The sequence below is a fragment of the Apis dorsata genome, unplaced genomic scaffold (genome assembly GCF_000469605.1).
Source record: "Apis dorsata unplaced genomic scaffold, Apis dorsata 1.3 scaffold_233, whole genome shotgun sequence".
Classification (NCBI taxonomy): Eukaryota; Metazoa; Arthropoda; class Insecta; order Hymenoptera; family Apidae; genus Apis; species Apis dorsata.
In genome coordinates this window covers 327,305-344,568 of record NW_006263515.1, presented here as the reverse complement: position 1 = coordinate 344,568, position 17,264 = coordinate 327,305, and the positions used below count along the sequence as shown (strand labels likewise).

General features: G+C 26.2%; 1 protein-coding gene across 1 annotated transcript in view; it reads right to left on the bottom strand.

Annotated features, from left to right (window-relative positions):
• Positions 1-826: 826 nt before the first annotated feature.
• LOC102679158 overlaps positions 827-17,264 on the bottom strand; it is a 37,815-nt gene continuing 21,377 nt past the window's right edge. Inside the window, exon 4 of the mRNA XM_006615746.2 lies at positions 827-982. Within this exon, the coding sequence (XP_006615809.1) occupies positions 906-982 (77 nt within the window). The 3' untranslated portion in view covers positions 827-905. The remainder of the gene's footprint in view (positions 983-17,264) is intronic.

The window sequence follows — 17,264 nt, the reverse complement described above, 5'->3', positions numbered from 1 at the left end:
TTATTCTTTAATACTAAAAATTTGACATGACACTATGATGATTAATGACGCGACACTAGCGCTACGTGATCACTAATGGTACTTAATATATTTATTCGTTCATCTATTTATGCATTACTTTAATCATTTATTATTTATTATTTTATTTTAATCATTTATTCTTTAAATATTTGAAATATTCTTCTATAAAACATAACATAAAACATATTTTTACTAATTATTGATATAATTATAAATCATGGTGAAAATTAATCAATCGATATAATTTTAACAGTCATCTTGATTATTTTAAATAAATCAAAGTTATTTTGGAAAAATAATAGATGAAATATTAATACCATCAATTCTATAAAATTTCACAAACGACAAAATATCATTGTATGATCTATCGATCATCGAAATCGCAAAAGTTCTAAAAAAATATAATAAATTCATATAGAAAAAAAAAAAAAATGAAAAGAATTTTTGAGACAGTGTAATATTCGATTCCTCCCAGAGAATATCAAATTATACACTTCAATGAAAAAAAAGTGAGGTTGGACGTACCTTCGAAATAACGAGAACAGAATTACAGATGTCGACACCATCTTGTTATAGATTTAGTTCGAAGTTCGTATTCTATCGGCAGAGTGGACAAATTAGCCTCGTGTCGACATTGACAAATGAAATTTGGCCATTTCCTCGCTACACCTAACTATACGTCTTGGATAAAATGGAATTGTAATAAAACTTTGCCTGCTTTTGAAAAACGATCCTTGATCTCTTCTTCTACTTCGAAGTTAAGCGATAGTTTTTCTTTTTCTTCTTCTTCTTCTTCTTCTGCTTCTTGCTTCTTGCCTCAATTTCAAACTTCTTCGAAAGACGCATCAAAACAGGCCACTCGTCTTTCTTAGAAAACAGTTTCTTCAGAGTGTCATTGTTGAGTTTTCAGTTACGAAGACTCTGTTGAGGGAATTCAACAGCTCCTCGTTTTCTCTGCGCACTGAAATCGATTAGAATATCACATTGTTAATTTATGCAATTTCTAAGTGGTGTTATTAATTTTATTTAATATTTACGTTTCATTTTGTAAATATTATTGTATGAAAATGCTGAGTGAAATCAGATATGTTATTATAATTTTGCTTAAATCAAAATATTATCTATCAGGAATACTTTTCTGCTTTTATTTTCAATTTTATGAAATTTTCTATTTTTTTATAGAAATATCATTGATAATAAATATATTGTAGAAAATTAAGTTATATTTTTAAAAAATTTGTAAAAAAACAAAAATAATTATATTTAAATTAAAATAATAATAAAATTATGTTTTTTTTTCTATATAAATTTTTTCTATATAAATTCTGATTTCACTTATATTAATAACTTATTAACGAAAAAGTTCTTTAATATTAAAATCAATTAGATATTCATTTATTCACAGAATCGATACTGTTATAATTTATTCTATTATTCCAATTTTTTCTTTATTAATTATGTAATTAAACTAATAACTATTCAAATACACATATTTTTTAAATAAATTTCATTTATTTAGATTATTTTTATTTAAGTAAATTGAGCGAACATAAAACTTATATATTTTTTTAAATATCACATTATTTAAGATTTATTATTTCAATATACTAATTTTTAGACTGTAGATTTTCATGTAGATATATATTTTTCCTATTATATATGTTTTTCTTATTATACATGAGTAATATAAATATAGAAGGTTCTATTACAAAAATAATAAAAATCATAAAATCCGTTTGATTAATCAATAATTAATCCAATTGATTAAATAAAAATCCAAGTTACTTCAAAAAAGTTCTTAAATCAATTTAGAATTTTTAATAAAATCGTAGTAAATAATATTTTTTCAGAAATAGAAATATTTATCTCGTAATTTACTTAAAACTCGATTAAACTCTATTAAAATTAAGAAAAATTTAAACTGTTATAACTCTGAAAATAGTAATTCCTGGTTAATAGATGAGAGATCATTAGAAGCGCGGAATCTTCCTCTTTAAAACTAATTTTTTTTTTTATCCCAATACAATTTCCGGTTCCTGAGATATCATCGTGTAAAGAAAAGAGTAATTTTTAATTCTTTGCTATTTCCATCTTTGTCACTTATTTGGACTTTTCGCTCGCGCTTCTTTATGACCTATTGCAATATAATACTTAAGAAATTTTATTAAAATTAGAAAAAATTTGAACCGCTATAACTCCGAAGATAGTGATTTCCGGTTAATGAATGAACGATTATTGGAAGCGCAGAATCTTCTTCTTTAAAACGCATTTTTTTTTATCTTGATACAATTTCCGGTTCCTGAGATATCGTCGTGTAAAGAAAAGAATAATTTTTAGTTTCTATTTACTACTTTCGTTCTTGTCACTTACTCGGATCTCTGATTCGCATCTAGTCGCCGACCAATGCTAAACAAATGACAGATACAATTCTTGGAAAAGCGTAGTACTCATTTTCAGAAAGAAATATAGGTCACTGGGTCGCGGTTCCATTCATAACTCCCGCAGTGCCTTAAGCGAGCCTGAGTCCTTGTATCTCGGCAACCGATCCAGATATCGGGATAAAACAAAAAGTGACTTCAATAGCACGATTTTCTTTATTTCTCGAATAAGTTTTTCCCATTTTTTTTATATAAAAAATTTCGAAGTTTCATTGCATGACTTTTGCAGTAGATTTTTATTATGATACGAAGCGTGGGATATGTTTTATATATTATGATAATTTCTGTATATATAGTTGAATATTTGAAGATATTTTTATTACATAAAAACCTACAGTCTATTGATCGGAATTTGAACTGGAGAATATAAAAATATACAAAAAAAAAAAATTAATTTTTTCTTAAGTATTCAAGTATTCTAAGTATTTTCTTAAGTATTCAAGTCCCCAACTTTTCAACTTCATTTATTAATTATCTCTAAATTATTATTTCGAATAAATTTCGTCCAAGTTTAATTCCAGTATCGAACACACATTATTTTCTAAAAATTTCATTTCTCTCAATATCACTCGTACGATAAGATATTTCAAAATGATAGTTTACGTCTGAGCTCGATGCTCAGCAAGCTCCTTGGAGCCCATAGGCGGGCTCAAAAACGTGCTGTGGGTTAATGTAACCACCACCACGAGTACGGAAGCCACCAGAAGGAAAATAAACGTTCCCACGATGATCATAGCGATCCTTCGATGGCGTCTCGCTTGCTCTAAAGTTCGTTCATCCTCCACGATCTTCTGCGCCTCTTTTACTACCGTTTTTAGAGGTTGGACAGAATCCTTTCTATGAGTGGAACTCGTCCTTCGTACTTTCGTTCTTCTAGTCGAGCTACCTCTTCTACCATTCCCTGAACATTTTTTTTTTCTTTTGAATGGTTATTATATTTAACCCTCTTTTGGGTCCTATTATAATACAAGTGACACGAACTTCATCGAATAGAATTCGTCGGTATCAGTGACTGACAATAATATAATTGATGATAAATATATAACAGATATATTTTATTTTATTTTAATATATATAATATGTTATATATATTGTGATTTTTTTTCATTATTCTTGCAGTTAATATTATTATTATTATTATTATTATCGGTGTTTTTGATGAAGTTTGTGTTGGTTCAATGAGACCCAATTTTTCGCTTTATTCATTTAATTTATCACATTTTATATTCTTACGTCATCTCAGAGATATATAATCATGTGTTTAATTGTTTAAAATGGTATAGATATGAATCGTTAACAAAATGTGTAATACAAAAATTAATATTGAAAAAACGATGTAAATAATCGAGAAATTCTATACGTTAATTTTTATTCTATTGATTAAATGTAATTCTATTTATGTAAAGGATTATATATGGAAAATGAATAAAAAATTATTTTGCGTTAAAACATTCGATTCTATATATCAATGTTTCCCAATATCAATATTTTTTGATACACGATTCTCTTTTAAAGAATAAAATGAAAATAGATAAGTAAATATATATATATATTAATTAAAATATTAAAAATTTATCATAACAAATACAAAAAAAATTAATCCGCCAAAATTTTAAATTACTTGTAAATTATAAGCGAAAAAATGATTAATTATAGTACGCAATAATTAATTTTTTCTTATTTTGTTTTTCGAAACAATGAAGCTCACCTCAAGCTTTTTAATTTTCAATTAACAAAGAAACAAACAAGTTGAATCGAGTAAACATCTAAAAATTTCGAATAAAGTGTACTTCAAGTATTATAACTTTATGTAAACATTTAAAATACTCTTATAAACGTTCATAGCTGATCTTCTTTCCATCCAATCCTTTATCTATAGTTCGAATAATAAATTATCACTGTAACATTATTCTTAACTTCACCTATTAAAATTTTGTCCAAAATTAATCACAATTTGAATATAAAATTAAAGAGAAAATCGTTCACTTGTTTCCCACCAATCGAATTTTTCACTCAAACAAATGGAAAAATAAAAAATTTCCTTCCACCCCACCCTATTACCCTTCCCAATCGGTTATACACCGAAAGACAAAATACCGCGATGCGTATTCCCATCGATCGGAAAAGTCCGATGACCCAATTGTCTCCTACCTAACGGTGTTGGCCTGCCGTTGCCGCAGCTGTTTGTCCTCAAGCGGTTCGATTGAACGCTGGAACGACGGCGTTGATCGACCACCGAATTGCTTCTGCTCTGTTTCGAGATTTTTGCGCGGCGCGGTGCCTCGTCGCGTATGTAAGATGGACAGAGACGATTGCCCGTGTGGAACTCGTTCGCGAACTCGATGCACTCGAGGTAAAAAGAGGCGCGTTCTTGGCCGTCCCTTGGGCACAGTACGTAGCAATTGTCGATCGATCGGTGGTAATTTAGGGGTCGAGGAGGGATCTCGAACGGGGTGTCGTCGTCGTGAGGGATTGTTGTACGATCGAACGATGCACGATTTTCCTCCATCTCTTGGTCCCGTGTTCTATTGTCACCGTTGTTCGACATATCGATCGATTTTTTTTTTTTAGTTGGTTTTTCTTCAACTATCTGTTGATTTTAATTTTTAAATTTTATTGGATCGAGGATTTTTTTTGGAATTTTTGTTAATTTCTGCAAGGGGGGAAAGGAATATATATATATTCGAACACTTTTTTATTTATTGATCAAATTAATTTCTTAACGAAACTTTATAAACAAAGAATTATGTGGAGCAATTTTTTTTTCATCGAGAATTTTAAAGGGATGAAATTAATAATTCAAAGTTTCTTTTTCTTTAAATACAACGTTATAATAAGTCGAATAAAATTAAATTAAAAAGAAGATACTTTATCGGCTTGCTGTTAAAAAAAAGAATTGAAAAAAATGTTGATAATTTAGAGGGTTGATTTTATCTGGTTGAAAGAGATTTCTCATCAAAAAAATTGTAAAAATCTATATGTAATGTATTATGTTCTATGTACATACAAATATGCATTAATTTGGAATAGTTTTAGAATTTTTGAGTTAGATGAATTTCTCTGTAAAATGTAATTGAAAGATGAAATGTAATGAAAGATGAAGATGAAAGAAATTGAATAAGAAATCTTCTGATCAATTTTCTTCGTGAATTCATCACGTAATTGATAGTTATTCATAAATAAAAATATATTCCAAGTGTAATCCATTATACACCTAATTTTAAATCTCTCTTTATGCAATAAAATTCTATTGTCTGTAAAATAATATTGCAATTTTAAAAGTGGTTCTTTATTTTATCATATATTTTTTTCTATCGTAAAAGAAATTATATAGAATTTTCTTAATTACTTGATAATAAATTTGTTATTATTGCTTGTCTCTTAAAATTACTATGAATTGTTTTGTTTCCATGAAATTCTTTGTATCTGTTAGTCGTTGAAAGAAACAGCGAATTGGAGAAACAGTATTGGAGTGAAAAATACGAGCTTCATACCATCAACATTAATCAATACAATGGGTGATCGTAAAATAGGCTGAACAAAGTTTGGTTAGGAACTTTTATTATCCCGACTATTATTTTCTCGGACATTAGCCTATTATTTTATATCTGCTGTTATTTCGTATTCCAATACTCTTAATATTACGTAAAATTTTATAAAATATTTTTTAAAAATTAAATAAAAATTAATATTTTAAAAAAATGAATAAATAATAATAAAATAAAAGTTTTTTAAAAAAGCCACACAAATTTTTTTATAAATAAAATGATATCTAGATTTATCAAAAAATTATTAAATAATTCTTGAAATCGAGAAAAGGATAATATTTTTTTTCAAACAAATTCAGAATTATATTTGAAATTTATATTTCAAATTAATTTTTTTTTTCTGAAAATTCAGTAAGAAAATTTTTTTAAAAAGCCATACAAATTTTTTTATCAATGGAATGATATCTAGATTTATTAAAAAATTATTAAATAATTCTTGAGATTGAAAAAAGAATAATATTTGAAATGTTAATTTGCATTTTTATTTTTTCAAAGAATTCAGTACGAAATCATTAGATCTAAACTCTCTCGATTTTCATTTTGATTAATTAAGTTTTAATTTTAATAGTCTTGATATAATTGCAAATTTTATTGGATTTTAATGAACTTTTGCGAGTGGATGAAAATAATAGATGTTTAAATATCTGACCTATATTTGATAGAAGATTGTTAAAGGAACACGATATTGTATTCCAGCGATAAAATTCATATTCTTGGAAAATTTATCAGAATAGAAGTTCAATTATAAAATTTTTTATTTGTACTTAAATTCCTATATTTTCTAAACTTTAAATTCTGTAAGAAAATGATAAATTTTAAAAAAGATGATATGATTTTTCAAAAGTGTTGATAGATCTTTTTTGTTGAAATAAAATGGAACATTTTAAATCTACATAAAAATATAAAATCTTTATTTTGAAAAACGTTGAAATTGTAAAATGAGATTGTTAAATGTAATTATTACAAATAATAATAAATTTTATAATAATAATTACATTTATTCTTTCAACGTGTAAGAAAAATGTATCTAATATTTTTAAACGATTATATATGTCTCTTATTTTAAAGAATAAAGATACGTATGAATTTAATAAGAAATTAAATATTTCCCTTATATTATCGATATTTTTCAATGTAGATTTTTACATTTAATTGTATAAATATTAGAAGAGAAATTAATAATTTAACATTTATAATAAAGTTTAACATTTATTACAATGTTTGATTAAAAATTCTCTCAATATTTTTTTAATGGAATTTTAAAATTTTCTCTGTTTGTACTTATTACGTTCAATTTTAGTAATTTTTCAGCAAAATATAATATAATCTTACATATTCAAAAATAAAAATGGTATAAAATTTTTTAAAATATTAACAAATATTAAAAATTTTCAAATATTAAGAATATAAATATATTGAGAATATAAAAAAATACTTCAACATTCGAAATTAATATTAATTTGTTCCTCGAATTTTTATTCGTCTCATTTTGTTTCTGATTCACAAAGAGATTTTCAATGACTGAAGAAAAATTTTGATGCAAAATTTTAAAATAAGAAATAATATTGGTTTTTAAAATTTTTCTTCGTATTAAAATCAATAATTTAATAATTTTAAAAACACGAGTAAATTTTTATATCTCGAGTTTCTTCTATTTCTGAATCAAAGATAAATTTTTTAATAGTACAATATTGAGAATCAAAAGTTTTTTCGCACTAATAAGAAATATTTAAATAATGGAAGAATACCATTGGATCAAAAATTGCCCAAATACTGGAATATTCCAAATTGAAAGAATCGCACTTTTGCAATGACGCAGTGCTTTTAAATGAACATTTCAATGGAACTTGTAAATATCCCAGTGGGACGAACGTGACGGAGTCTGACTTGAAACATCTGAAACTACTTTCTCGTTTATTAATTCTAAATGAGCTTCATTAGTGTCATCTAGTGGGATGCTATGGAAGTTTATTTTTTTGGAATCTTTTTCCATATCTTCTACTGCAATGCTGTGGCACAGCTCGAAATTTTTACTTAATAAATAATCAATAATATAATATTACACATTTTTTTGACACGAGCAATCTGAAAAATATATTCATCGTTAAGATGTGCAAATTAAAAAATTTAAAAAATTAAAAAAAAAATTAGATTGAGGTAATGTTAATACAAAAAGTTTTTTTTTTTAAATAAAATTTGTTCAAATAAATGAAATTAATTGCATATAATAATTTCAATAGATATTTTGTAAAATTAATTTTGGAATTGAATCGATATCGAAATTAAAAAAGTAAAAAGAATCGATATAGCTGCAATTGGGAAAATAATTCGAAACTTTTGACAAATAGTTAACACGAAATATTTAAATGTATGGAGTCATCGAAAAAGAAAATAAGGTTTGTGCAAGGATTATTATTTCAGTTATGAGAAATAAATGGAATTTAATTATAGTTGAAAAATATACTATGATATTATGTTCTGTATGCACACTTCATTTTGTGTAAGTCTTAAACTTAGGAAGCAATTTGACTTACTGTTATTAATTACTCACGATCTACACTGACGCACTGCAGAGTCCAGATACGCTATATCAATAAACTAACTGTGAAGTTATCCATTTACATATCCAAACTTCATCTATTACGCTGAATTTAATAATTTTTAATTTAATCAATTGATTATTTTTTCTTATAAGTATCAGAATAATATGAAATCGAAATATTTATATATTTATATAAATTTAATTTTTATGAAGATTTTATATGCATTGAAATTTTTGAATTTTTGTTCAACTGCATTCTTTCTTGAATTGCTGATACTTTCCAGAGTTTATTTATATTATACAGCACTTCTCTTCAAAGTAGAATTGCAGTAAAAATAATAAATCAAATAAAATCTTTTCTTTTTTCTTAAAGAAATATCATATTATATTATATTCTATGATAAAGATTATTTTATAATTTAAATGTACTTTAAACAATATCACATTGCTGTTAATCTTCTTTATCTTTTTTATCTATTTTATAAATATTATTTTTAGAAATAGAAATTAAACAATACGAAGACAATTATTCAATTAACAAAAAAAAGAATGTACAGTAATAATAAAAGATAAATTTATTGAAAAGCAACCATAATTCTTTATTTAAATCAAAAAATAAAAATATATGTTATTTCTTGAATCTACGATACTTTTTTGATATTATAATAATAATAGCACAGTAGCAAAGAAAAGATAAATTCTTTAGAAAATCTTTAACTTTTAAATTAAATGTATCACTTTATCGAAGATAAAAAAAAAATATCCTAATTTTTTAAATCTCAAATTAGAAATAATTTTCAACAACGATTTTACTTTTATATTATTACGTGATACAATAATTATTAAAAATAAAATTACAAGTTCAGAAATTCGAATAAAAATTTTGTCATAATGAATTCTTCTCTCCTATTTTTATTTCAAATACGATAAACATGTGACTATCATTACTATTTCAATTAAATAAAAACTAATAATTTTAGAAAATAAATTATTCACAAGTAATTCTCCCATTTCCTTTCGTTCCTTATTTATTATCATCTAACATTCTCCAAAAAAATAAGTACCAACAATTCGAAAAATAGATAAATTATTAATCTCCCTCGTTTCTCTCCCTCATTTCCTATTTCCATTCCAAATGAAAACTGTCCATTCATCGACACACACACACACACACACTCTCAATCACCTTTTCGAGAACTTTTCGATTGCGACTCGGATTTAGCTCCGGCAATAAAAGGAAACTTTCTTTTAAACGGCCAACTCAAAAGAAGAAGAAGAAGAAGAAGAAGAATAAGAATGAATGTGTAACTAAGGACAGCTAAATACGTCGTGTCTATGTAGTGGACGTCACCCTTGAGTTTATTGCGACGTGTATTTTTAGCGGCGGATCTAGCAGGCTGCCTTTCCATGTCTCTTCTCCCCCTCTCATCCCTTTCGCGCTGCATACGGCATCCCGCCTATGTGCTCGCGCCTGTTAACTCGCTCATACGTCCACCACCGACATGTCGATAAACATACTCGGCCAAATATTTAGAAAATCCACGCCTACCGTCCGTGGATTTGAATTATTTGAATATTCAGCCGATGAAGAAGAAGAAGAAGAATAAGAAGAAGAAAATTTGAAAGATCGCATCCGTGTCACGATATGAAACTAAAAAGGATTTATACAGTGATGCATTGTCGATGATATTATTATTATTATTATTATTAGAGAATGTTTTTTATTTTTCGTTTTTGAAATTTTCTATTTTGCTTTTTTGTCAGTAAAAATGATACGTGTAAAGATTAAACATATGTTTTTTTATAATATTTGTGAACTTTTTTGCAAAAAAGATTTATTATTAATTGTTAAGAATTGAGTTATTTATATATATATTCCATATTTAATATATGGAAAATACATCAGATACTTGTATTGTAATCATTTGTATAATCATTTTCTCTGTTAAATATAATTTCACTTGAATTATTGATATTGTTATATATTATATTCTGTATATTGTTGTATAAAAGAATTAAATATATATAATATACTATAGGTGAAATTTTGGAGATATATAGAAATAGTTTCAAGGGAGTTTGAGTATTTAATTTTCTATGAATGAATTGTTTTTAATTAAATAAATGTGATAAATTAATTAAATAAATATGATACACTGTAGATAGAATTTTTTTTTAATTTTTATAAATATTGAATTTGAAGCAATTTTTTTTATTCAATTTAAGAATGTACTATAATATTTTTGTTGAAAGGTAAAAAAATGAGATATATTACTTTAATATGATTTATCGTAATTAATCTTTCAATAAAATGCGAATTCATCTCTACAAAGAGTTAGAGAAAATAAAAAAATCCTTATTATCGATGCTCATGATTTTCGTTTCTGCGAAACTGTATTTTTCTTTGTTACTGTAAGACGAGTCAACAACAAGAACATAAGCTACGCTCTGCTCCAGGATATTTTCTGTCAAAGGTTTATTTTCGTAATTTTTTTTTTATTTTAATTTTCTTAACAAAGAAGTATATAATTTATACAAATAATTATACAAAAATATTAGTTAATCAAGAATGTTTCTCTCGTTTTTTTCTTTGTGGAAAAGGAAAAAATTTAAATTTAAGCAATATAGAAAAGTTTGTTCGAAAAGAAAAAAAAAATATAAATATAAAAGTCAAAATCACTTTAAAAAATTGTTCTCTTTATTCAAAAGAGATTTTCAGAAGAGTGAAAATTAAATAAGAAATTTTGAGACGATTTTTCTGGAAATGCTTTGTAAAGTTTCAACTATCATTTGAGATAAATTTCATGAATAATTATATTTATCTGTCATGAAAATAAATGACAGAATTTTCTTGATTACCTAATATTAAAATTAAAATAAGATATATTAAATCGCATATTAAATAAAGAACTTTAAAAGGTGAAAAGTTAATAAGTTATTTTTAAGAATATATTGTCCCATAATTAACTCGTTTATTGAATATTGTCACATACAATTTTTATCTTTCATATAAATTAAGAAATATATTTGCAGAAAATTTGTAGAAAATGTTGTATTAAATTTAAGTAGATCAAAAATAGATTATTTCAATGATATTATAGATCGCATAAATTAAAAGATATATTTTTGCAGAAAATTTGTAGAATCGTTGCAGTGGATTATTTTAAGAGATAGATTTGGAAAATTTGTAGAATTTGCATTAAATTTTGTTAAAATGGATCAAGAATATTCATGGAACAAGAATTAAATTATTTCAATGATTGATCACACAAATTAATTTGCAGAAAGTTTGTAAAATTGTTGCATTAAATTTAAGTTGAATCAAGAATATTCATAGAACAGATTATTTCAAAGAATTAAATCTTCTCAGTACAGATTGTCTAGTCTACTACATTAGTCGCACGTTTCACTTGGGAAATTGATGGCGAGGAGAGGAAACTGGCTCTAATTGATTCATTCCTCCTCGGTTTTCAACTCTCATTCTAACATGCCAACCTTCTGTCATTCTTTGATTTACAAATGTGAGAGATGGTGAATTGTAATTTGGAATTTTTAGAAATATCAATTGGTTATCTGAAATCACGTTACAAATTGATTAAAACTTTCATTTTTGTAAAATTATTAAATTCCACTAAATTTTTATATTAATTATTTCAAAAGTTTATATGAAAGATGATTTTTTTGTGATAATATGTAATTATTAATGATATAACATCCATTAATGATATGTATATTATTTGAATTATATTTACTTAATTATATTTATTAATAATTTAGAATTTCATAAAATATTAAAGTTTATTGCAATATTATAAAAATTTATTTAAAATTACAATAAATGTTGCTAGAAGTATTATTATTTCCTATAAATGTATAATAATAATAATTATTTTTAAAAGTTAATTTTAAAAACGTGATCCATAATTGATATGAAAGATAAATAGCTAATGAATATTTAAAACGACATGAAAATTTTGGAATAATTTTAAAATATTTAAAAATTTCTTTTTACAAGATATTTCACAAATCTTTGAAAGATTCGATTAATAATTATTTCCTTTTTGGACAAATAATAACAATTTTATTTTATAATCATTAGAAAAACTCTCATTATTCCACTTATTAATACTCTCCACTATATTCTTAGTACTTTTTTTATAACAAAAATAAATTTCACTATTTTTCATGTTTATTATATAAACATAATAAACAACTGAATCAATTTCACCATCCCTAAAGATAAAAAATTCTTTTCCATCTCATCTCTCAAAGATACAGATAGATTCACATACATTATAATCTCTATTTCGTGAAAAGAAATACTAAATTCAATTCTTTTTTTCTAGAAAAGAAGCATAGATACCCCGTTAACATCGAAGGTATAGGCGGTTGTATTTCCGGTTGTATTTCATGCGGTTATATCACCTGTTACGCTTGTCGCTCGGTTGTCCCCGTTTCTCCGAACACACTGTTGACATTATTATGCGAATGTCCTTACAACGGCGAAACCTGCTATACGCTAATATTGGTAACGAGTACACGAGTACTATCGATTATCGATATCTGACGCAGTCAGTGCAATGAGAGGAATCACAGAGCAATATCCTAACTCATAAGGAATTTCGATTTCTCGTCAAGATTTCACAAGTTTTTCTTCTTTCGAAAAAAAAAATTTTCCATTATGACATCTTCGTTAATGTCGTTCAACGAATATCGTAATGGCATCGTTAATAAGGAACGGTGTTCAATCGACGACCATGATGGAATTTCATAGATTTTTTTTTTTTTGTTTTTTTATATAGATCGAGAATACATCACGAAGATAATATAATACTATAATATTATATAAAAATATCATAAATTGAAAGGCTTGACCTTGGGAGGAGCAGGAAATGTAAACAAAAGGTTTGACCTTGAGAGTCTTAACAGGAAAGATCGTGAGATAATTTTGAACAGATTTTTGATTCAAAAATTTTCAGTGATCATTTTTTTGTCGTTTCACAGGTCTGACAAATATCATCTATGTCTCTTGATGAGGAGCATTATATTTATAAATTGATTATGATGATGATGATATTGGAAAAAAATTTTATCAATAAGAGATCTTAATATCTTTTTCATAAGTATTTTTAACGTCGAATATAATAATTTCTTTAACCTTTATTTTGTTCTTTTTCTTACAAAAATATTAACAACTTTCGAGTTCTCGAGTTTTTGACAAAATTGGTTGCCAAATTAAATCGCGTAGTCAAATGATTTTGAATTTTCATTTTACCGTCATTTTTACATTTTCGTCATACTTCTTTCATTTTATTCATTCGAGAAAGAAGCAAAATTGAATGAATTTTGTTAATGAAAATCGTAATTTATTCAATTTTACAATTTATTAATTTTGGACGAAAGAGAATTACTGCATTAGAAACAAAAAGATGACAATTTTACGGAATAATCGATACTCTTCTGCGATTGAATACACATTCGCTGTAATTTCGCACAAATTCTATCAACTGGTCGTCATCCATTCTAGTTGTTTCGACTCGTTTCCAACAGACGATCAAGCGAAATCATATCAAGAATATTGAGATCGCCGATAAACCGATTTCACGATTCCACGATTCAGATTTTCATTTGACTTCGCTTGTCAATTCACTGTGTGAACCCTCTCATTGGATTACGCGTGAGTGATATCGACTGTTGCCCGATTCCATGAGTGATCTGACTGTTAGTGTGAATCAAGCTTTATTCACACTGCGAACGAATCAATCGTTTTACTGTTTTATGTAATTTTATATATATGTGTGTGTGTGTGCGTGTGTAAAATGTATACAGTAAAATCAATGATTTGTTCATTTTTGATACTCAATGATCAGCTTTGTCAATAATCAGGATGCGTGATGAATTCAATAATTAAACTATTAAGCAGATTAGAAATCTCAATAGCATGTTTATATTAGAGTAGTGGAATTATTTTTTTTTTATCATATATATGAGGAAAAGCAAAGTTCAAATCAAGAATAGGAAAAAATATTGGAGAAGAAAAATTATAGAGAAAAATATTTTAAAAAATTAAAGCTTGAAGATTTTTTTATTTTTATTTGATTGGATAGCCATAGCTATCTTTTTTTTTTTAATAAAATGTAAATGTCTTAATCTTCAAATTAGAATTTTTTTTCATTTTGTAACAGTGACTCTTTTCATAATTCAATAAAACGATAAAAAATCCTTTAAAAAATCCTGTTTACGGAAATTAATCCGTAACAACTATTTTAACTTTTACGATATCGTTACTTTTAGCAAACTGGGCAGATCAAGCATGTGTTTAGATCTTCCTTCCTAATCTTTCGATTCAAAATTATTTCATTTTAAAAAAATCTACAAGTATATATCTTGCAAAAAGACTCGAAAAAATAAAATCGAAAAATGCAGCTTCAACGTGGAAGCATTGAAATAATTTTATGGAATTTTGTGGAATATTAAAATTTTAATTAAAAAAATATATATATATATAATGTAAAAATATTTTAAGAATGAAAAAATGATTTCCAGAATTTATAATGATAATTTGCAGTTGCAAGAAAAATTAACAAAGTTTGTTCAAAGAAGTTTAAAGAAGAAGAATGGAAAAGAATGTCTGGGAAAAGTTTGAAGAAAAGTTTTACACGAAATTTACGTTATTCAGCAGTTGCTAATTTTCTAAATGAAAGAATACGTTTGTAATCGTTTATTTAAGAAAGAAAAAAGGCGTGGAGGATAAAATATCATTTTGACATCTTGAAAGACATTTTGGAAACAAATTTTCTGGTTCAAAAATTTTAAAATAATCTTCCACGAGCGTTGAAGAAAACTAAAATGGGGAGGGGAGGGGAGAGGATAGAAACGAAAAGAACGTTTTATGCGGAAAAAAATTTGTAGTTCGACAGTTCGAAAAATAACTTTTGTTCAGGAAGAGGGAAAAATACGCGAACTGTCGTTAAAGAAAACAAGAATAACAAAGAGGAAAAATTGTCTAGGTGAGAAAATGTTGAAATTTATGTTACTAAAATACAACTATAATTTATTTGGAATAGTAACTTTCGACGTAGAAAGATACGCAACCAGTCAGTTAAAGAAAACAAAAGTGATAAAGAGGAAAACATATCGATACTAAAAGTTCTGACAAGATTTATATACTATCTTTTAGAATCAATTGAAATATAAAAACTTTGAAACACAGAAGAAAAATGATAAAAATGAAAGGAGAAAGATCTTGATGCAAAAATAAAAAAAAAAATTACTTTATTCAACTTTGTATAAATTTTGTTTAAAGTAAGAAGAATGGCAAAGAAAGATAAAAGGATTTAACATTATATAATGTATAACCATGTACAATTTTAATAACAATACATATAAATATATGTATAACAATACATATAAATAAATGCTATTGCATTTTGAAACGAATTTTTCCTATTTCATTGTGTATATAGAAAAATGTAATTATACAAGAGAAATTCATTTGCAAAATCCTTCTATTGTTATCCCTATTTCAAAAAATATTCATCTTCCATGTTTCGAAAGTCTATTTTTCCTAGTTTTCTCTATTCGATCGTTCATCGAATAAAAATGACAAAATAATATTTCAAATGTACATTTTAATAATAATAATATAAAATACAAATGAAATTAATAATTTCCAAAAGTCTATTTTCCCTAAACTGTCATTCAAAAATCAAAATCGACAAAGAGAATAAAAATAAAAACATATTAATTTTAATATTGAAATAATATAATTGTTAATAACATATCTTTACTATTTTAAGAAAAAATTTACTTTTTCCCTGTCTAATTATTCATTGAATGACAAAAATAAGAAAAATAATATTTCAAATATATACATACATATTTTGATAACGATACAAAGATTATGTATTTCGAAATGAATATCTCGTCGCAAGAAATCCATCATCCTCCAATTTGCTGCAGAAAAAAAAAATCAAGCTACTTATTCATCCACTTTTCCTTCTACAATCATTCGAATATAACAAGAATGACAAAGATCGGATATAAAAAAAAACACGAGGCTTTGAAATTCGATTATTCTTGAGACTTCGTCGAAGCAGTAAATTCAATGGCACATGATACACATTTCTGGCGCGCGATGTGCGTCAATGGAGGCGATGCAGGAACATTTGGGGAATCGAAGAAGAAGAGGAAGAGGAAGAAGAAGGCTCGAGGCGCGTACGTGATCGAATTGGATATCGTCTGAACGCATAGGCGAAAAAGAGCAAGGCGATGATTGCTATCCGCTTTTATATACGATGTTTTAATGACGCACATCAAAATCGAACGATGGAGAAATGTGACTCGGCCGTGCATACACACACACATACACACGTACATACATACATGCATACACAGGCTTGACCTGATTCTAGGTGAGTGCATAATGGTGTAAACGTATCGTGGAAAAGTGTCGAACCGTGAGGGGGAGACGTTATGCGAACGATTTCGCAGGTGCGACCTATACCTCTTTCTCGATCGATCGATCGATCCGAAAAGTAAGCAAACGCGTGTTTTATAGATGTTTTCGTTTCATGGTTGCCGCATTTATTACGGCTATTCCATTTCTTTTTTTCTTTTCTTTTTTTTTTTATCTTCACATTGTTCAGATTTAAAGGGATTTATTTACCAAATTTATCTCGATGTAATTTTCACTTGAATATCTGATGAATTTTG